Source organism: Saccostrea cucullata, unplaced genomic scaffold (assembly GCF_032062105.1).
Source record: "Saccostrea cucullata isolate Sc308-1 unplaced genomic scaffold, CSIRO_AGI_Scuc_v1 ctg1537, whole genome shotgun sequence".
Taxonomy (NCBI): Eukaryota; Metazoa; Mollusca; class Bivalvia; order Ostreida; family Ostreidae; genus Saccostrea; species Saccostrea cuccullata.
Genome location: NW_026921202.1, coordinates 132,669 through 154,649, shown reverse-complemented (window position 1 = coordinate 154,649; position 21,981 = coordinate 132,669). Strand labels below are relative to the sequence as shown.

General features: G+C 33.3%; 1 protein-coding gene across 1 annotated transcript; it reads left to right on the top strand.

Moving 5' to 3' along the window:
- The first annotated feature begins 9,194 nt into the window (after positions 1–9,194).
- LOC134259469 (uncharacterized) lies at positions 9,195–20,859 on the top strand. The gene is made up of 10 exons (XM_062742045.1): positions 9,195–9,228; positions 10,443–11,196; positions 11,885–11,937; positions 12,136–12,308; positions 18,535–18,991; positions 19,087–19,671; positions 19,787–19,903; positions 19,995–20,097; positions 20,257–20,449; positions 20,602–20,859. Exons 2-10 carry the CDS (start codon positions 10,520–10,522, stop codon positions 20,857–20,859), a joined length of 2,616 nt encoding a protein of 871 aa, XP_062598029.1. The 5' UTR covers positions 9,195–9,228; positions 10,443–10,519.
- The last annotated feature ends 1,122 nt before the right edge of the window (positions 20,860–21,981 follow it).

Below are 21,981 nucleotides of genomic sequence, written 5' to 3'. Positions count from 1 at the left end.
GGAGAATTAGTGACACAGTGTCAAACAAAAGAACAAGGTAGGTCAGCATTTTAAAAAAAATGTTTTTAGATCTTAAATACTTAAATTAGATACAAGTGCAGTGGTAAGAGCATCTGTTCTAGAGTAGCGATGTTCAGAGATAATCATAACGTCGCGGGTTTGAAACCACTGCGAGACGTACACCTGGAGAACGAGTCCTTGGGTGAGAGATGACGTCACCATATGAGTGAAAGAAAAAAAAACTTATTATACTTAACATATTTATAAGCTTTAATATAAAAATAGAAAAGGGATTAAAGTTCATGGAAGACTTTATCTTGGATTGAAAGACTATAACCTTTTTATATTTAAATAAAAATAAAACTGCATATATAAGATCATACTCAGTTAAAAAAAGTATAAAGTATGAAACAGATGTGTCCGTCCGTCCGTCCGTCTGTTACGCTTTTGGGTACCCATCTCTTTTCCGCAACTCCTCTCATACCACTGAAGGAAATTAAATAAAACTTTCACAGAATCTTAATTACATGCCATTGTGCACCTCCTATTTTACTTTTTGATCTGACATATATTTTGGATTTTCCAGAGCAAATCATGGACACTGCCATTTTATTCATATTGGAGGCGGGGGGTATCATTTAGTGATCTCATTGCTCACAGTACCTCTAGTTTTTTTTTTTACATGTTAGAGGGCTAAGATAATAAATAAATTGAACATGCTATTTATATGTGTGTTCTCTGTATGGTAGTAAACATTTAATTATTTCTGTTCACTGATACTGTGTTGTGTATGAACACTTTTCCTGGGTGGTAAATCTAAAAAAAAAAATTTTGCAACGTGTAGACATGGTCCTTCAGTGAAATGCTGACTGACGTTTTTCAAACTTTTTGTTAGGCCATTATTTAAACACTGAATATCCACCGTTTTAATATCCTTATCTTCTAAGAGCACACAGCGGGTGTGACCGATCGGCAGTGGATGCTTACTCTCCAATATCATCTTTTTCCACCTCTGTTTTTAGTGTTTTTTCTGGACGTTTTGAGCTTTAATACTGTTCGATATCTTTATACATCCTAACAGTTCAGCAGGTAAATCTATGAATTTTAATTAAATTAATATTAAGTTTGTAAATGACAAACAGAAACAGTCAAAATACACGCAATTGTTATTTAATGTCTTTATTAATATCACAGTCACACACCAAAAAGGAAAGGAAATGCATCATTTCTTTCATTTGTAGGAGAATATTTCTAATTTAAAGAAAATAAATGAATAAATTATAATAAAAAAAAATAGCATATTTTTATGCATTAATAATATAAAAGAAAAAAGTAATATGAATACACATTATAATAAATAAAAACAGAGCATATTTTTATGCATTAATAATATAAGGTTTTCAGACAGAGGAGGGAGGGAGGGGAATTTTTTTTGTTTTAAATGGAAAAAAATTTTTAATTTTTCATAAATAAGTAAACAGTTAATATATTTTCTGACTTTAAACAAATATATCACACAAAAAAAACCAAAAAAAAAACAACATAATTTTACCTTATATTTCAATGTTTGTATGGTGCACATGTAATGGGCAAAAAAAAATGATTAAAAAAAAAACTTCCTAGATCAATAATTTTTTTTCAGGCATTTCAATGAGGCTATTTCATATAATTTTATTTTGGCCAATCTTTGTTTTTTTTTTCATTTGTGTTATCGTAGATATCTATGGGATTTTTAATCGTCAATATAAATAGAGTCATTCTGGACATGACAAATCCTCTTAACGCTTGCAGGAGGTATGCATTCTTTTGGAACCAATATAATCTCATCAAATCTTAAGGAGTTTCTTCTTGATCTGTCACTGGTGAGGTGTGTTTCTCGGACGCTTGTGTCAGTGAGATCTATTTCCTCCACATCGCTTCCCATTAGGGTGCGGTCAATCCGCACAATGTGTCTTAGCTCGTGGCGCCAACTTCTCCGGATCATTCTGGCAAACTGCATGATCTTTTCTAACGATTTAGAGCAGGAAATGAACTTTGACCCTATAGTGCTTCTAGACCCACTACTAACATGATCTTCAAGGCTTGTATAGGAATGTCTATTTTTGGGAAAGATTCCAGAATTATAAGTTTCGTCAGGTCGCAGTAGTCTGTACAAATATTTGTCGGAATCGCTATCATTATCATTCCTGTCTTCAGTGTCATCATCATTTTCCTCTAAAGACCCAATAACGTCAACGCTCCTTCCTGTCTGATTGTGACTTGGGGAAGCTGGTCCTTTTTCTTCGATAACTATTTCTTTGACAATCGGCGTTGACTCGCTCACGTTTTTATCATCATCTTTTTCGATGTAAATGTCGTAAGTATTTGAAGACTCGTTTTTGCCAAGTATTCCTTGATCCAATGAGCCTTCATCGCGTTTAGAGACTTGACTGGCCTCTCCTTGATTATTAGGATCTTCATCTTCTATGTTTTCTGGTACCTGGAGTTTTATTGAATTATTAATCTCGGCTTTGGAGACTATTGCGCATGAATCCTCATCCCAAAAGGAATTTGGGCTTGATTCTTTTGAGAGATGTTTAACCCCTTTTCTATGTATTTTGGCGATTGTGCTTGATCTTTATTTTCATTTTCGAAGTTGTTTGAGCTGATAACTTCAGTATGTATATAAATCTTTCTAGAATCTTCTGCATGTTCAATGCAATTTCCATCTTCATCTTCTTTAACTTCTGTCAAGTTTGTCGAAGAAGTAGTTTCGGATCCAAAGGTTAATATTTCTACAGGAATAGATAATATTTCTTTACTTTGAATGGACTCGGCAACAAATTCATTACTTTCTCTTAAACAGTCGGAAGCCAAGTCGTCCTTATTTCCTCTTTCATTATTTCTGTTTCATGCTTGATTGAATGGATTTCGAATACTTGTTGTTCGAGAGGAATTTCTTTTTCATGATAAATGGGACTTTGTAGTGACGGAATACCTAACAAACCATTCGGATCTGTGTCAGATTGAAGCTTTAGTTTCTTTTCTTCAAATTCATATTCCTCATCGCCTGACCCTGTATTAAAATCATTTATACAGATATTTATAGACATTTCGATTTAAAAAAGACAATAATACACTATTTTAGACTTAGTAATTTATATAACATATCACAAGGCCATGAAGGATAAAAAGACAAAAGACCGTTAATTCAAAAAATTATTTTATTTTAGAATAATCCTAACTCTATTTAGTTATACCTAAATAAATTAAGTATCCATGGACTCATTTTTACCTCCTCAAAAATCCTTTGTAATACTTAATTTAATTTAAATGTATATCATCCAAACAATATTATTCCTGAACATTTTTATTCATATACATACGTTTGCGTTTGTTCACCGCTGATTGTCGAGCATCAAAGTCCATATTGAGTCTTATGGTATCTGAAACATTGAAATAAAACCAATTCAAGGAGAACAAACATATTACTCAGTACTTTGTTGTTTCACACTCCTTAAATGAATTATTAGGTCCGAAGGCAGGATTTCTTGAATTCATGATAAAACAAAATGTTACTTAAGCTGAGGTAAGATTTGGCATTCAATTGTTCTTTTCTAAATATTTAGTAGCAGTTTATGAGTTTTTAGAGCCAACATATCATGTGCTGACCAGATAGCCAGTCTGCGCATCATTATAGAACAATCACTGGAGTGGAAGTCCCCCTTACATGTCAACTTCATCGACTATGAAAAAGCTTTTGACAGCGTGGACCGAGAGACATTGTGGAAGATACTGAGGCACTATGGAGTACCAGAGAAGCTAGTCTCCCTGATTAGAAACACCTACCAAGGCATGATATACAGAGTTGCCCATGCTGCCAAGATGTCTGAGAGTTTCGAGGTCAAGACAGGAGTTCGACAAGGTTGCTTGCTGTCACCATTTCTTTTTCTCCTTGTCATCGATTGGATCATAAGGACTACCACAGCAGGTAAGAACAATGGCATACAGTGGACACTCCTGAAGCAACTCGACGACCTTGATTTTGCAGATGACTTGGCTCTCCTTTCACACAACCAAAGCCAGATGCAGGATAAAACAACCCACTTTGCAACAACATCGGCAGGAACGGGCCTCAAAATCAACTTGAAGAATACAGAATTGATGAAGATAAACACCACTGTCCAAACACCAGTCACAGTTGGTGGTGAGGCCATCAAAGAAGTTGAATCCTTCATCTACCTAGGGAGTGTGGTGGACAGACACGGTGGCACAGACTGCGACATCAAGTCAAGAATTGGCAAGTCTAGGACTGCATTCACCATTTTAAAGAACATCTGGGCCTCAAAGAACATACGTACTACCACCAAACTGCGGATCCTCAACTCTAATGTAAAGTCCGTCCTATTGTATGGTGCAGAGACGTGGAGGATGACTAAAGCTACCCTGCAGAAGATCCAGACATTTTACAACACCTGTCTCAGAAGCATCTTCAACATCCGATGGCCTGACAGGATCTCAAACGAAGAACTATGGATGAGAGCAGGACAGGAACCAATGGAGGTACAAATAAAACAGAGGAAGTGGGGCTGGATTGGACACACACTAAGGAAGTCACCATCCAGCATCACACGCCAGGCCCTGACTTAGAACCTACAGGGCAAAAGAAAAAGAGGACGACCTAAAATCACCTGGTGGTGTAACTCGGAGTCGGAGTTAAGAGCATAGGATATGACCTGGCACGATGCAGCCAGAGCAGCTCAAATTCGTGTTCGTTTGAGGACTGTTGTTGATGGCCTATGTTCCTCACGGAACGACAGGCCTAAGTAAGTAAGTAAGTAAGTACGTTAATAATATTGGTAGATTTTATTTGGCAGCGTCTTGGTTTTATGGCGTCACAAAAGAGAGGATATCCATATTTAAGATGGATTACAGTACTTTTTTTATTTGTTACATGTTAGTTTGAACAAATACCAATACAAGATGAAAGTAACCAGGGCTTAATTATCAAAATTATTTTTAATGTTTCTTGTATTAATATTGCAACTAATAGAAGTATAAGCAGCATATAACAAAACCGCGTAAAAAAGAAACTTTATACCCTCTTGATATATCTTATGTCCTAAAAATTGATTTCTATGATTCGAAATTTAAATTTGTAACATTCAATACAAATCGCTAATACATTAATGATACGGCTTTCCTGAAGATGGAAACAAATTTTATCCAAGAGAAGGAAAGTTAGAATTATTCTTAAAAATGTTAAAATAATTATTTGGTAAATCATATAAATTTGCAAAATAAGTACAGGAATTGACATTAAATTTATATTTTTATCTGTTCTTTTTAATTGATTTATTCCATCTTTCTATATTTGTAATTAATTGTTGGAGATGGTGATAGCGTACTTACCTGCAAAGAGGACGCGGTCTGTTCTTATTTTACAAAGTTTTATCTTATTATCGAATGTTTATATGGAATGATTTCAGTTACACAGAAATTGAAATGAAAGTACAATGAAAAAACCAGGAGACAAATTTCAGAAAGTACCCAGTGTTTAAAGAGCAATCTTATGAATAGCTAGCATTTAAATGAATAGAACGAGTGATATTTAAAATACTTATTGGATTAGGTGAAATTTGACACAGGAAGAAAAAAAATGTACATTATCATTATGTGTAACAACTGTACGTAGGATGTAATCTAAACATTGTAAAAAAAAAATACAGATCACAATCTTATGAAAAGATAAAAAAAAATATCAAGAGATAAAAAATGCACGTTTCTCCTTATCTACGTGTTTGTTATCTTGATATACTAGTTTATTCTTAACAGCCTTTTAAAAACCTTTGGTGATTTAAATATAACTTCGGGATTTTTTAATCTATTAATATATTTCCTTTAACGATACGATTTAAAATATCCTACTTCTGAGAAAAAGTCCGTTGGATAACCATCAACTTTAAATAACTAAATCTTATTCAATTTTAGTGCATTAGAAGAGGAAACTCATTTAGAATGGAATTTCCTTAAGATTATTTCAAACAAATCAATTCGAAGAAAGGGTTTATATGTGAAGGGAAATGTCAATTACAGTAAGCTATAAACATACAAAATATACAATGTCTTCTCCGTAAAGATGGCCCGAAAAACACCATTTTGTCAATATAACTTATCTGTTCCAAAGATTTTCGAAGTCACTAAAGCTTTGAATTGTCTGTTTTTATGACTTGATTAAGGACAGATGATACAAACAAACTTTTGATAATGTCAAAAATTTGAAAATAACTACTTGAGACATGTTTTAATGAGTAAAATGAATGAGTTTCACCGCGAAGTTTTAAATTTTTTTATTGAAAATTCCACAATAATGTGATTTGAAGGGGAAAATATTTGTATAGGTTAATAAGCATGGTTTCAAAGGCAGAACTTTGAATATCCTAGAAGGTTAACAATTTTTCTATATTCTAAAAATTTATTATTTGCATCATTTTCAATGAAATAAGACCAAAAAATGTATCCATTTTTTGTTTGTATAATCTGTCTTTAAAGTCCTTCCAAAGTGAAAAACACAATATAACATCGTGCGTCTTCACACAGGTTCATTCATATTATATGTAAATATACATAATATATAAGGCAATTTTTGTCGTCATTTACAATCAGCAATGAAAAACTTTTATAACGGGGTCATCCACTTATTAAAGCCTAACGACGATATTGATTAAATAGCAATATTAACAAAAACTTCCTTTCCATGTAGAAAGTATTGGTTTTTTCCTTGCTGTCAATTTTACTTGAAACGTCATAAATAATTAAAATATTTTTAGAAAGAAAATATATGATGAAGATAATAGTATAATGATATAATTCATTTTTATTCTGCATCCTTTAAAATTGAAGGAAATTTGTATTGGGGTATATAACAAACCCAAATCAGGTTATATTAAATTTTCCTAATCAATTACACCTTTCGATGGATTTACAAAGGTCAGTTAAAGAAAAAAGATGACAAGAACGAATGTAAAGGAAAGAGCGAATAAAATAAATAAACAAATATACCACATTAGAAATCTAATATACATGTAAATATTCGAAATTGGTCTTCAATATTAATCGCATGATGAAATAGACTGGTGAATGCATCATCCACAAACAAAGTTGATATATGACAATATAAATCTACTTCGTTTTTTTGTAATTTATTAAAGAATCCCGTCCGTGATCAAGTAAAGATTCGATGTCTCTTTCACTTGCCTCTGACGACCTTGACCCTTAGTAGCGCCTCCGTGGATGACTTACATCTAGTTGGGTCCATCCAGAGTAATCTGTTTTGTTTACACAACTAACATGCCTTTTTTACGACGAAATCCTCATTATCTAACCTTTTTTTTATAAGACAATAAAAGGTATAAGAAAAAAATAAGTTTATAAAAATTAGATTCACGTCATTTCCATCCAAATATCACTTGAATACTGCATTATCCTCCATTCAAACGAGTATACAGCAAGAAAAACAGTTTCTGAAAGAGTTCACACTATTCAGAAAAATTAATTAATTATTGAATGTTTTTCCATGTGTTGACTAGGTCGTCCCTTTTTTATGCTCGATTCTGCTGCTGGAAAAGATTTCTCGCAATCTAGTATATCTTGTCCTATACATGCTAGTTAGGGTTGAGATTTGGATGGCAAAAGGGCTAATCGAAAATTGCCTGTGCCTTGCCGAAAAAATGACATAACATCTCCTAACATGCCTTTACCACTCCTATTGTCTGACATAGAAGGAAGGGCACTTCGGGTTCCATCGATTTTGTTTCCGGATTCACTCTATGATGATTTTGTGGGTTTTTATTTAAATCTAGCGATTTCTTATGCTTGTAAGGAATTCAGGTATGCTTTGTATGGTTTTCGGGCGATAATTTTTAAAGGTTTTAAGTTTTAGACATACAGTGAAAGGATTCAAACTCTCGTTTACCAGGACTAGCTTGGGTCATTTCAACTTCACTTGCAAATTGTTATGTGGGCAATATTTCACTGTAGATTTCTAAAAATAACGTGAATGCAGTGCATTGCAAGTAGCGCGGTAGTGAATCACCAGGTGTGGACTTTTTGCGGAAAGCGGACTTTTACATTTAAACCTGTAACATGTATGGAGGTACAGCATTGATAAAAGATTTGAAAACCTTTCTAGTGGTCATAGGCATGTTGTTTTGGGCATTAATATGTGAAGGCCTGGAGTTGAGGGTAGGGTGGTTGTCGTTTTCTTCAAGGTCAAAAGTTTGTTCTCATTAAATTAACCCGTTATTCTTATTTAATTAAATGTTAAGCTGAATATTTATATCGAAGAAGAGCTTCCGTTCATTGACCTTGTGTATAAGTAGGCCATCAACTTCAACAGTAAGCGCTCCCCATAACAGTCCAATAGAGCTTATATTTCCTCATTTTTCTTCAGTTTCTAAATACACTTTATCTAACTTCATTATAGAAAAAAGTCATATCTCTCACAGTTTAATAATGTACTTAACGATTGGAAAAAAGAGTTTTCAAATGTTCATTCGTTTGCTAGATGTTTCCAGAATTACATCGCGTATAGATGTTATTTTCTTTCAAATAAAAATATATTTCATTTTTTAAAAAAATTGTTTTATACAGAGAACTCCATAATCAAACCAATAAGTGAGTAATTATTGATATGAAAATTAAAGAAAAACTCTTGAGATAATAGAATATTGATACAACATTTTAGCGAATAAAACTAAAATATTATATTGGAGTTGTTTAAGGATACTTAATTTAAACTGTGTCTTGGTATGTGCACTTTTTTATAAAGATTTATACAAGGTATCAGCGATTTTTTTGTTTATGATTTGTCTAAGCATGGCGACATTTTTTTTCTGAAATATTATAATAATGAAATATAAACTTCAGTGTTCATGTTAAAAAAAAAAACTTAAATATTTTCCGTCAAAATACTTCTATTCTTTCGTCAGTTAAATCTTCTTTCGTCAGTTAAAGATTCAATTTAGTGAAATATCAAATAATGTTTTCTCGAATTACTAGTAATGGGATCTACGTTATAAGAAATCGATATTATTTTATAACTAAGAACAGTGATACAGATTTGGCATTCATTTCCAGAAATAGAGTACAGGTAAAGGGCTGAATAGTACAAACCGAAAGTACATTTAAGGTTGAATATTTCCAATTGATAAAAGATATCTTATCAGGACGTTTAGGAAACAGGTACCGGTAGGTAGTGTTTTATTACAAATTTGTAAAGATATTAGTCTACTAATTGACAGATTTAAAAGATGAACAAGTTTGGTTTTCCAGAAAGCCTGAAATGTCATCTCTTTGGTATCAATAATGTCAAAGAAATAAAACAGAAAGGGAAAAATTTTAATGCAATGAATATATAGATTATTATACCTGAAGTTCCCGAATGACTGATTCAGCAAACAGAAAACTAATCTGACAGGTATTTTAACATAAGCAAGAGCAGTCCAAATATTATTCCTAGACCCAAGTAGCTTAAGTACCAGTTTTTAAACCTTTCAAAAGAAGCCACCTATACCTACGTTTTGATCACTTTTATGAAAAATGAGGGGCAAGGTTCCACGCAGTAATTTAACGATGGATACAACTACAAATCTATATATAGAAATCACGTCATTGTCAGTTCTCCTTGTGGGGCTTACCAATTTAATAAGGCATAGTATTGAGGATCAATATATATACGACACACCAAAACTTTAGATATTTATAAGCATCGTACTCTTTTCTAAATTTTCCCTGGCTTTCAAGGCAAATAGGCCTAAACCGAAAGTAGATCACACACTTCTAAGCTAGTTCTTCTAAAAGAAAACCAGTTTACAGGCTACTTGGAACTCCTTGTGTAGATTCTCACTTGAGATATTGTAAAACATTAAGTATTCCCGAAAAATTTATGGAGGCTTAGACTAGGACTTTACTTCCGGCATACAATCTTAATGTGTCATCTCCCGAGGGAGATGACAAATAGGTTTTTCACAACCTCAGTGCATGCATTCCTTAAATAATATTGTTCGATATCTCCTAATAAATCATGTATGCCTACCATTACCCTGTCACTTAATCTACGTGCTTCTGTTGATTTTGTCAACTGTTCGTATTGTGCTCATTGTTTGTTTTATTAACTGATTATAGAGTGTTTACAAAACTAAAGCTTAGATATATTATTTTATAATATTTTATTCTATCTCAATATAAAATATAATAAGGTTTATTCATTAAAGTAATGTGTTCGTATCTGTTACAAAGATTGATAACATTCCATTTTTTGAGCCCTTTGTTATCTCCATATATTGCATAGTGAAAACAAAACAAAACGCCAATTAAAACAATGATTCATAGATAAGCACCTTTTCTATATATTGAAGAAATTAAAAGGACAAAAATTATGCATGAAATCATTTAATTTTCAGACGTGCACCTTTTGATTCTCATAATATATCGGGATGAATCACTTAGCTCGCCTATCAGAAGTGATGTACGTAGGACTATGTATGAAGTAGGGACTCCTACAGAAGTGAGGATAAGGAGAGAAGTGATGGACACTGAGGAGGCAGTGAGAAAACCTGTGTACATCATGAGCAGACTTGACAGAATACAGAGTGGGAGTAGACGTGAAGGATTCAGACTGAGGACTTCTGATGAGGATTGGATGTTATGGCCTCCAGACCACAAGGTGATATGTGATCTTTCCCGGGTCAGTCTCTACCGTAATCCACAACACACTGTGATTCTGATGGAGTGTGATGATCTACCACCTGGTTTTACCAGACTTAGCCTGTTAAGCCAATCCAATAATGCAGAAACCGTTTCGTCCTGTGTAGTAATGAATGACAATATATATATTTCAAGTACAATATTCAGAGAAAACTATTTGCGATCCTTAAATACCTATGGTATTCGTACTGCTGTCCCTCATGGACCTTGTTCTTCCTATTCCATACTCCAAGCTTTAGAAACTGACGGTGCTTTCTGTTTCAAGTCACATGACTGGCCAACGTCAGCACTACCGTGGATAGAGAGATGCCGTCAACGGGGATGGCCGAATCAAACAGTTGTATCAGAAATATTAAGCGGAGGATTTCATGTTGTTCCGATCGGAAGCACACCTGAAAACAAACTAGAATGGAGAATTTCATTCTCTCAAGCTTTATTCAATGAATCATTGTCAGTTTTTGTGTTATGGTCTCTTCAAAATTTTTCTGAAAGTAATTAATTGTCAGCCTAATACGTCCGGTCTCTGCTCTTATTTCATAAAAACTATTGTCTTTTGGGTCATACAGAAGAATACGTCTTTGTCCTGGACACCTGATAACTTATTGACTTGTTTCTGGGAAAGCTTTAAATTATTGATATACATGGTATATACTGGGGAATGTCCAAACTTTTTTATTCCACAAAACAACATGTTTAGAATGAAAGTCACTGGTTCTGTGCAAACCTCACTGTTCTGTCAGTTGTATGATTTGTATAGTAAGGGGATATCATGCTTACTAATGAGTGAAACAATCCGACATCACCTCAGTATTGCTATATTAAACAAAACATTGAGAGTCCAGACAGACGAGAACAGTATTATATCTACCACTGAATTAGATATAAGCTTATTTACAGAATTATCTACATTTAATCAAGCAATTAGTCGTTTTGAGGAATTTGCAGTTTACATGAAACAGATATAGAATATGATCGGGATAAGGGTTAAATCCTATAAAAAAGTCTCTTTATAATGTATCACATCAGAGGTGGTACGGTGTACTGCCATGTTCTTACAGTGTAGAATTAATCAAAATGAAACCCGGAATAAGGTTTTCTATATGACAAAAGTAACTTCATTGCTAAAACATTCGTGTAGGTTTGGTTGTTTATCTGACATTCTGTATCTTGCTATGTACTTCTACAGAACACGTAGGTATGAAGACTCACTCAGTTGTTTACATAAAGCACAGGCTAGCATGTTATTGCCGTATGTTATGTATGATAATCATGTTAATGTAGAAATGTACAGGCACTGCATGGAAAGGAATACCCTTGGTACTAAGATGAGAAGAGTAATATTGCAAGATATTGTCATTTGTAATCAGTACAGTTACATTGATGAATTAGTGCTAGAACAGGGAATGAGTAAGAAGCATGGTGTGACTTTATTACAAATCCCACCTCTAGTGATGTTACGCATGTTGTTTATACTGAATCACCACAGACTGGGTGACACAGTGACGTCACAACAATCTCTACAGGATCTACAGACTCTGCTTCTCTATGATGACGGGGTTTATGTACCTCTTGACCTCAGAGATATTTCTTGGCAAATACTCGGAATCTGTCAACAAATCTGTGGTGACTATTCGGGATCTCTCCGGTCTTATCGATATTCCCTACAACAAATATCATTGCACGAACTTCAGAAAGCAACATTGTTAAGAATAAACTCTCTTCCACATGATTTGACATTTTAGGAAGAAGTGAATGTTCTTGAATCTTTTAAGAATTATTGTAGAACACTGTTAAATTTAATATGCTTTCTTCATGTATATACCGTTTTCAGTTGGGTTTATTTGTGATGCATGTAAGTCTATGCATGTTTTATAATTATATTAAGAATATTGTACATATTACTTGAAAATGATTGAGAATCCTTTTTAATAAATATTTATTTTCGTTTAATAATTATAAACAAATTGTTTTAATTACACATATTATCATTTAAACATTTATTAAAGCGTTCCTCAATTTAATTGTTTTTTTTCCCTCAAATTTAGATATAAAACGGATAATCTTATGTCATCGCAATGTCATCATACTGAAATAAAATGTGTTTGTTTAAGCATTGAATTCATATTTTGGGATGTCTTCGGTCCTATAACACACCTGGCCGTGCCGACAAATTGAATACCGCGCGTTATAATGAATCATTATTGTTTATTTCATTCATATTTAATGCGAATTTAGCGCCCTTCGGTATTGACGTGCTTGATAAACGTAATAGCCGGTCGTAACGTTGAAAAGCCGTTTGTGACGTCGGAAAGTTAAATAACGCAAATAAACATTGCGGGGAAATAAAATGACAAATAAGTTTTTAATGCACTTTCGCCGTATTTTATGTTAATTTTACAAGGGTAGTTTTTTTTAAAATGAAATTGAGTCAAAACAAATATACATTTTGATATTCCTAAATACTGAAATTACATTTACTCTAATGTAGTTCCTTCTGTGTATTCTACCGCTCTGTGACAAGTTAATATTATTGATATTAAGTTCATTTACTTCAACTGTCAAACTGACTTTTTCCCAGTAACATGCGGCTGTTTTGGTCCTGCTATGTTTGTGTGTGACGTCAGTGGGTGGGCACTAATTACATGTACCACGTAAGGCCCTCTGTATTTAGAATCTTTTAGATATTTTTAAATCTATATTAAACAATTTTATTTCACACATATTTATAAAGTAAGTGGATCATCCACGATAGTTGGTAATGTGGGGTCATCTATGGATAACGGGCTAGGTCTGTAATGCAAGTTCTCAAATTGATAAGATAACGAAGCCTAAGGAAGTTCAGAAGTGCATTGAAACAAGAGAAATATAGAGCAGAGTGAATATGGATCACTATAAACATTAGGTGTGGGCTCAAGTAACAAGATAAAGGGTGATGTTATCAAACAATGATTAATTTTCAGAAAAATCCCAACATATCAGAATGAAAACCATGAAGAGCAATCAAACAAGGAACCCTGTATGTTCAAAGGAACATTAGATAAGAAACCATCCCCTGTTGATGAGTGATATGCACCGTCAGCCCTCTGTGTAGATCTAGTAGACAATGTTCAACTTTTTAGTGAGAAACCTCGCTTTAAAAATTATTATTTCTCAGAACAAGCTCATATCACTTAGTTGTTAAATTGCCCTTATCCTTTGTAGTCAGAAAGGAGTAAGCTTGGCAAAATCTCTCTCTAATATCTTTAATTTTAATGTCACAAGTTCAAAGTTCAAAGATACGTCAAAGCCAGTAAATATACAAGGTCTGAAAAACTCAGTGGTTGGAGCGCTTGCATGGTACACCAGGTCCCTGGGTTCGAGTCCGATCGAGACTTGATATTTCATTCGTCTGAAGAAGGATATGGAGATAACGAACAGTATTCAATCTCAATGTACATTCAACAATATACAAAATAAGAGCAAATGAAATGAGTTGACGACTGGGATAAATCGAGTCGAGATAAGAATAAACCTTTCTATAATCCACTATTATAAATAAATTCAAACATCGTCGATAACCAGAATATGTGAATTTTGAATTTAAGCCACAGCAAGAGTTTTTTTTTTTTTCTCTTGTCCTACAGACGTTTTTAAATAAATTCTACTTTAAACTTGCATAAAAATGGCGCGCTTATAAAGAAACACAACAAGTACCATTTAGAGTTCGAACCATTTCATGAGAAAGAACTTGATCTCCGAAGACTTCTAATGTTAGTGAAGAATGCCTCATCTTTTTATATTCAACTTCAGAGTACCTGTCTGAATGATTAGAGTCCTTTTAACAAAGCAGTGCTACTGATGACTTATCTCAAGGTTCCGCTTTTATTGATGCAGCTGTGGTTCATCATATCAAAAAGTCTTGATTTTTATTTATTTTGAGGAATTAATTAAAAAATGTAAAAGTCAGAGTTGATAATAGAGACTTTTGAAGAAATTTGAAAGTTCTTCTGCTCTTAATGATCCACTTCTATGCTTCTATGCTTAATGCTGTGACACTGTTGGACTAAAGTTCCTCCTTGACAACCCCTATTGTTGGTTGTAAGGAGAGAAGAATACAGCATTTCTCGCAATCAGTAATAAATCTTTGTAAGATTTTTAAATGAAAATTAGGAATCCATGAATTTAACAAAGCGAAGATCGAACTCTTCTAACAATTAGTTTCCAGTTGATTAAAATAGAGAAACAATGAAATTTAATGTTGCGAAGATCTTCCTTTGAAAGAGTTTGAACTAAATTCAAATTCTTCCAAAATACAATTAAAATAGTGAGACGTACAACAAGCAAGGATTCCATATGGACATTTTTAAGTCACCGTGTTCTCCTCGTAATGTTTTGAAAATTCCTAAGAATTTCAGAGTGAAAATGATGGCATAAAATAATCATGAGAAAAATTGTCAGTTTTCACAAAATGATAGATTGGTTTTGCTGACAAGGTCCGTGTGTCGACCAGAGAATCTGTGTGCTCCTGATTAATTTGGAAAATCCCTGTGCACATCAGACTGAAATTAATGACTTAAGAATTAGTATAAAACCATATCTCAGTTTTGATTCAATGATAGATTATTTTTCCTGACAAGGACATTTTATCAACCAAGAAGGACATGGAGATAACGAACAGTATTCAATCTAAAAGTCCATTAACCAATATACAAAATAAGAGCAGAGCAAACACGGACCTCCGAAACATCAGAGGTGGGATCAGGTGCCATGGAGGATTGAGCATCCCCTGCCGACCGGTCACACCCGCCTTGTGCTCGTTGTCATATTCAGGAAATGACGGGGAAAAAACCCCGTCGTCAATTCAGTGTATAAATAACGGACTAAAGAACTCCCAATATGACGACTTTCAACAAGTCTCATAATCTTGCTTCGTCAATTTGTTTGGCAAAAGATTGCTTCTGTTTGCTTCCCATTCAGATATTATGTAGGAATCCTCTCGCTTATGCACTCAAGCGAAAGACATACACCCTTTCTTCAGGTAAATATAGTATATTGCTACACAGTAAAGGAAAGTTGACAAAAGTTCAGTGAAAGGCCATAGTTAAATACACAAATTGTTTTGTTGTATTATCCCGACCTACTGCATTAAACGGCCGGAATCAAAACGTTTCTAACGCCTGGTAGAGATTACTTAATTTTTCTGACGATGTGTTTCTAAACTACCGCCTCAAGCTTTAAATCCAGAGTGGGGAGATGGCAAACAAACATAATTCTAATGTTTGCATTATAATAAACTTTTGTTATTAGATAAACATAAAGGTCTGTTTCTGTTGACAATTCGATTATAAAACAAGTTTTCGAATCTGTGGTATATTTTTTGTCATTTTATCTTGGAATATATAGAGTAAACACATTAATAGAAGTAACTACTGTTAATTGATAATACTTAGCCGGGTTACCTAAATATCCGACTGAAGGAAGCATCAACCACTCCCTTCTTCTTATATAAAACTTTTTGAGTAAATTTTGCTTCAAATGAATTCCGATATTGTTCATGTGATATAGTGATTGGATGAAATAAAGCCTTTTTATCTTTAGAATACATACTTTTGTACTCGAATGATTGTAATTGAATTCAGGCGGTGGTTTTTGTTGCAGTTTAATTAGATAAAACTACGAATGAAGAGAAAAAGAACAGCAGACAATACATTAAGATATGCTGTACTCTCTAAATGATACAACCACACGCTTAGTTTCGATTGCAAGAGAGTGTGTGATAGATAAAAAAAATAATAAAGATAAAAATATCAGAACAAGCATAGTTTCATCAGGCTACATTGATGTAGTGTTGCCGGGTTTTAGGAATCTGTTTTATTTTTGTTGTATGTATCTGCTATTTTATATTCATCAACGGTAATGGAGCCATTTCGCACCTGACCTATTCTTTAAATGCTTTCAGCAGGAATGCACTTTTTTGGAACCAATATCATCTCTCGAAATCTTAATGAATTTCTTCTCACTCTATAACTTGAAAGATAACCTTTCTGAATTGTTCATCAGTAAGATTGGCAACTTCAACAGCCAGCGCTCCCAATAACAGTCCAATAGAGCTTATATCTCCTCATTTTTTCTTCAGTTTCTAAATACCCTTTATCTAACTTCATTATAAAAAAAATCATATTTCTCACAGTTTAATTATGTTCTTAACGAATGGAAAAGGAATGTCAAATGTTAATTTTCGTTTGCTAAATGTTTCCAGAATTACGTCGCGTAAAGAAGTTATTTTCTTTCAAATAAAAATATATTTTATTTTTTTTTAAAAATTGTTCATTTGTTTTATATAGGGAACCCCATAATCAAACCAAAAAGTGAATAATTGTTGATATAAAAATAAAAAAAAAACTCTTGAGATAATAGAATATTGATACAACATCTTAGCGAATAAAACTAAACTATTATATGAGCCGTTCCAAGCAAAAACCCCCCTTATGACGTTAAACTATATTTTACATCACAATGCAAAAACGTAACGTAATTTTTTCGGGAAAAATAAAACGCTTGCAGACTACAAGCAAGAAGTAAACACTAGCAGTTCCAAGAGAAAAATCAGCTACATGTAATGGACGAATTTCAGGTAATGTGATATACAGTGGAAGTTTTATTATACATGTATTTTTAAGTGGAACTTTGTATTTAGAACTATATTTGTCTATTTAAAATACTCGGCAAACCGGGCGTATCTTCCATGTCACCGCCTACTCACCATACTTGCAAGAATTTAGTCAGTAGTCTCAGTACGTAACATTGACTGTATCGCGTAGAAATCAGCGATAGACTTTGTTTAGTTTAGATTTACATTATACACAAGAATTGCAATTACATGTAATAATTTTCTTTCTCCAAGAAGCAATCTTAAAGTTAAGCCACAAAAAATAATGTATCATGGTTATACGATGCGTAAGTTCATCTGTTCTTACAAACAATGTCAGTTTACATGAGACATGTATGCTCAACACATTTAACATGACATTTTCGGAATAAATTTGAAAAAAATGGAAACATGTCCTTATAAAACAAAGAATTTAAGTACGATAAAGGGTGGTAAAACATATTATTTACATCTGTTTAACGTAACTGCTGTACGAAGCCTTTGTTTACAATATCTAAAAATAATTTGCTGTGATTTTGTATGGTGAACCGTACTAGGTAAAAATTGTAGACTACGGTCACACATATCCCGAAGAGTTTAATGGTTATCTGATCGAAATCGACTCAGTATGATTTTCAATTTCAATAACTTTGAATTTTGATTATATGATAAAAAATTTTATTGTGTAAGTAGATTTTTTTTTTATTTTAATTGATGTAGTTTTTATTTTTATTTTATAAATATACATATTTGAATATTTTTTGTTTATTTGTGAACTGGTCTTGCTTGAAAAATACTAAATTTTGTAATGTAAATTTGTATTATTTTTCAATAAATATCAGTTTTAAATAACAAAAAGATTTTATAATTATTTTATATTTAGAAAGAGGGCATATTTAAGGATTTAAAAAAAAAACATATTACAAAATCTAAGTTGACACGTTGCCTTTTTTCTTAAGAATTGGAATATCAAATTTTATCATGCATAACAAAAGGGAAAATTGTAATATAATGTACCATTTCTCCTTTAAAATGATTAAGCAATATTTTCAAAATGTACTTGATACTTATCAAAAAAAAATTTTTTTGAAAAAAATGATACTGACTAAAAACCTGAGGTCTATTAATTTTAATATAATTTTAAAACTTCTTTGCTACAGGAATTAAACGAGTTAATTGAAGAGCATTTTGGAAAATCGTCTTTCCTTGTCAATACAGATGTAAATAATGCAGTATTAAATAACACTGATTCCGATGATGATTTAAATCCAGAAATTTTATCGGAAAGTTTATCAGCAGAAGATTTTGAGAAATTAGCGTTAGGATGTCCATGTTCGAAAAAATGTTTAGAACAATTAGAAAGAAAGTTGGTGATAGAACATATTCTGAATGTCAGGGAACTCTCTAAGTCAGAGAAGGACATGCATATCATGGGGGCCATCAAGGTCAATGGATCAACGATGAAGAAAAATCAAGATGATATCAAGCGACATCGCTTTTGTTATTGCTTCAATGGAACTGATGTATGTGTTGCTGCCTTCCGGATTATTTACGATATTGGAGAAGAAATGCTAAAAAACATTGCAAAACATGTCGTTACTAACGGAATCACTCCTCGTACTCATGGGAATTCCGGCAGAAGAGCTATGAGCCCAATTCCTTCGATTTTGAAGAATATAAACGAGTAAAGTCCTTTATTACCACTTATGCAGATGACTATTGTCTCCCCCAACCTGCCGCCCCTAGAGGAAGAGATGAAGACCCACCCATATACCTGCCCGCTTCACATACAAAGAAACATGTGTATGAGGTCTACAAAAGCGCTTCACCGGACAAATTTGTGGGTAGTTCAGTATTTTATGATCTTTGGAAGAAACTTCTGCCGCACATAAGAGTAAGCACTCCAAAAGATGATGTTTGTTTTAAGTGCGAGTCTCACAGGAAAGCCGTGGAAGATGCCAGATCAGAAGAGGAGAAAGTGGAGGCAACACGGGTATACCTTGCACATATTGAAGAAGCCAGAAGCGAAAGAGAGGTTTATAAAGAGTGCGTCCATAAATCCAAGGAAGAATTGGAAGGCTACGTCCGCCCAGATGGACCAATCCAACATCAAGCTTCAAACTTTTTGAAGGTGCATTATACATTCGATTTCGCACAGTCTCTTATATTGCCACATCATGCCAGACAAATTGGACAACTCTACTTTACAACACCAAGAAAAATACATCTCTTCGGGGTACGACTTGATGGACTCTCTAAACAGCTGAATTACATGATGGATGAAGATGAAACAATTGGTAAATTATGAAACCTGCCTTAACATGCATTTATTATCGTTTAAAAAGTTAATGCAATATTTTTCTCTGGTCCTTTCTGAACTCTTTTAATAAGACACATGTTTACATTTTGAAGGGACTGATGGTTCATTGGCTCACGGACCGAATTCAGTTATTTCCATGATTCACCACGCTTTTCAAACTTATGGACTGGGTGAAGTAAATTGCATCCTTCATGCAAACAACTGTGGAGGTAAACATTTATTAAATTGCCTTTAAATAACTGACAATTAATAATTATTGATATTAGGTTTAAAATTCTGTTTATTTATATCTTTAAATAGGCCAAAACAAAAACAGATTTGTCATAGGTTACTTCTGTTGGCGGGTCTTGGTAGGACTGCACAAGAACATCAGTTTCATGCTTCAAATACCGGGTCACACAAGGTAAAGTTCTATCCTTTATATTTTTTTTATCATATGTATTAAGATTGAGACCTGTTTTGTTAAGAAAATAACATAATGGTACTAAACACTAAACAACATCTACATGTTTATATATAGATATGATAGCACAATAACATAAACTATTATATTTTCATTAAGATGCCTGGTTGACGCTGGTTTTGGACAAATAAAAAAACTCTACCGACGATCAGATTGTGACACAAAAGAAGATATTGCCAGAGTAATAGAGCAATCCTCTAAGTCAAACACAGTTGTTAAATACTCAGCAGAAGATTCTTGGGTATGGAGGGACTGGAAAAGTTACTTATCGCTGCGATTTAGAGCACTTAAGGTATTCTTTCATTTTTATAAAAGTTAAGCGAGTTACAGGTGAAAATTTTACAAACTTTTTAAGCTTTAATTAAAGCCAACCAAAATTTCAAGTGTAATAAAAATAATTTTAAAATTGTCATTTATTTTTATTCATTGCTTTATGTTTGTAAGGGAATCCAGCAGTATCAACACTTTCGATTCAGCACCCATGCTCCGGGATGTGTATTTGTGAAACGACGCGCCGATTCAGAAGAAAACAAGGTGAATCTTCTTATACCAGGGGCACCCGCATCAACTTTAGAGGATTTACCCGCTGAGTTAGCCACTGGTGGTATCACGGAGGAGAGGCAGAGATACCTGTACCGTTTTGTCAGGCATCTTGTGCGACCATCCGCCCAAGACCAGACCTGCCCCGCTCCAGAAGAGTGAAAGCCTCTTGGCCACGTTATAAAAAATAAAATGAAATCAAAATTAAAATGAACAAAAGTTATTGTTTTTCATGGCGTATAAAATAAAAACAAATGATCGTATGATATTCATATTTTTTTTAGAAAATAATGTTTACAGTGTATTCATTCAATAAACATAAAAAAAAAATGATTTTTGAAAAAAAATCACATAAGGGGGGTTTTTACTTAGAACAAGTTATTGCGTATAAGTAATTCATGTTTTTATTACGTCGTTATAACGTCGACGTTGCTACAAGAGAAACGTTTTAAAATATTACGTCAGTCGTATAAATGATGCATACTTTGAATAACTGTAAATCCGTAACGGAGCAAGATACACCTGTAATATTTACAGGTTATATTCAACTAAGGTTCTACATCATTTTTCAAGAAAAAAGTCATTTTCGAAAATTTTTGCTATAAGGGGGGTTTTTGCTTGGAACGGCTCATATATATTTATGCTTAGTACATTCGGACAAGTGCTGTGCTTTATTAAGAGTTCAAATTAGCATTTTATAAGTATAAATTTCGAGAAATGAAGCTCAAGTTGAAATCTGTGTGACCTTTATCATTATTCAAAGCATTTATTAAATATTTCCGGAAAGCTGCAGCACTTTTCAAACTAAGGAAACTAACTTTTCAAAAAATGATTTAGATCTATTAAGTGTATACCCTTGAGAAAAGGCGATTTATGCCCTGTTAACACGGAGAGTTTAATTCGATTAAAACGTAAAGTTACTGCGAATTAGCTTCGCTTAGCGTTCACACGGAGAATTTAATGCGAGTTAGTTTAATTCGAATTAGTTTACTGCGCATTAAATTACTTCGCATTAGCTCCGTGTGAACGCTAAGCGAAGCTAATTCGAATTAAATTCTGACGCATGCGTAATAGCAAAATTTAGTCAAATTCCACTTGTCGGTGGTCAGCTATAGGTACTTATGCTATTTTTGAGTGGAAAATTAAGGAAAATTTTGTTAATCATTAAAATATGTATACAGACACTTTCCATTATGTCAAATGGATCTGCTTCTGCATAAGTTTGATTCGCATTAAATTTCGTAAAAAAGGCATGAAATGAGGAACTATATTTAGTGGCGGCAG

What these genes read in the sequence shown, in the direction of transcription:
- LOC134259469 (XM_062742045.1), top strand. Translation starts at nt 10,520, where the DNA reads ATGTATGAAGTAGGGACTCCTACAGAAGTGAGGATAAGGAGAGAAGTG. An exon ending in GCTTTATTCAATGAATCATT is followed by an intron (nt 11,197 to 11,884) that starts GTCAGTTTTTGT and finishes ACATTCGTGTAG; the next exon opens with GTTTGGTTGTTTATCTGACA. An exon ending in TATGTACTTCTACAGAACAC is followed by an intron (nt 11,938 to 12,135) that starts GTAGGTATGAAG and finishes TTGATGAATTAG; the next exon opens with TGCTAGAACAGGGAATGAGT.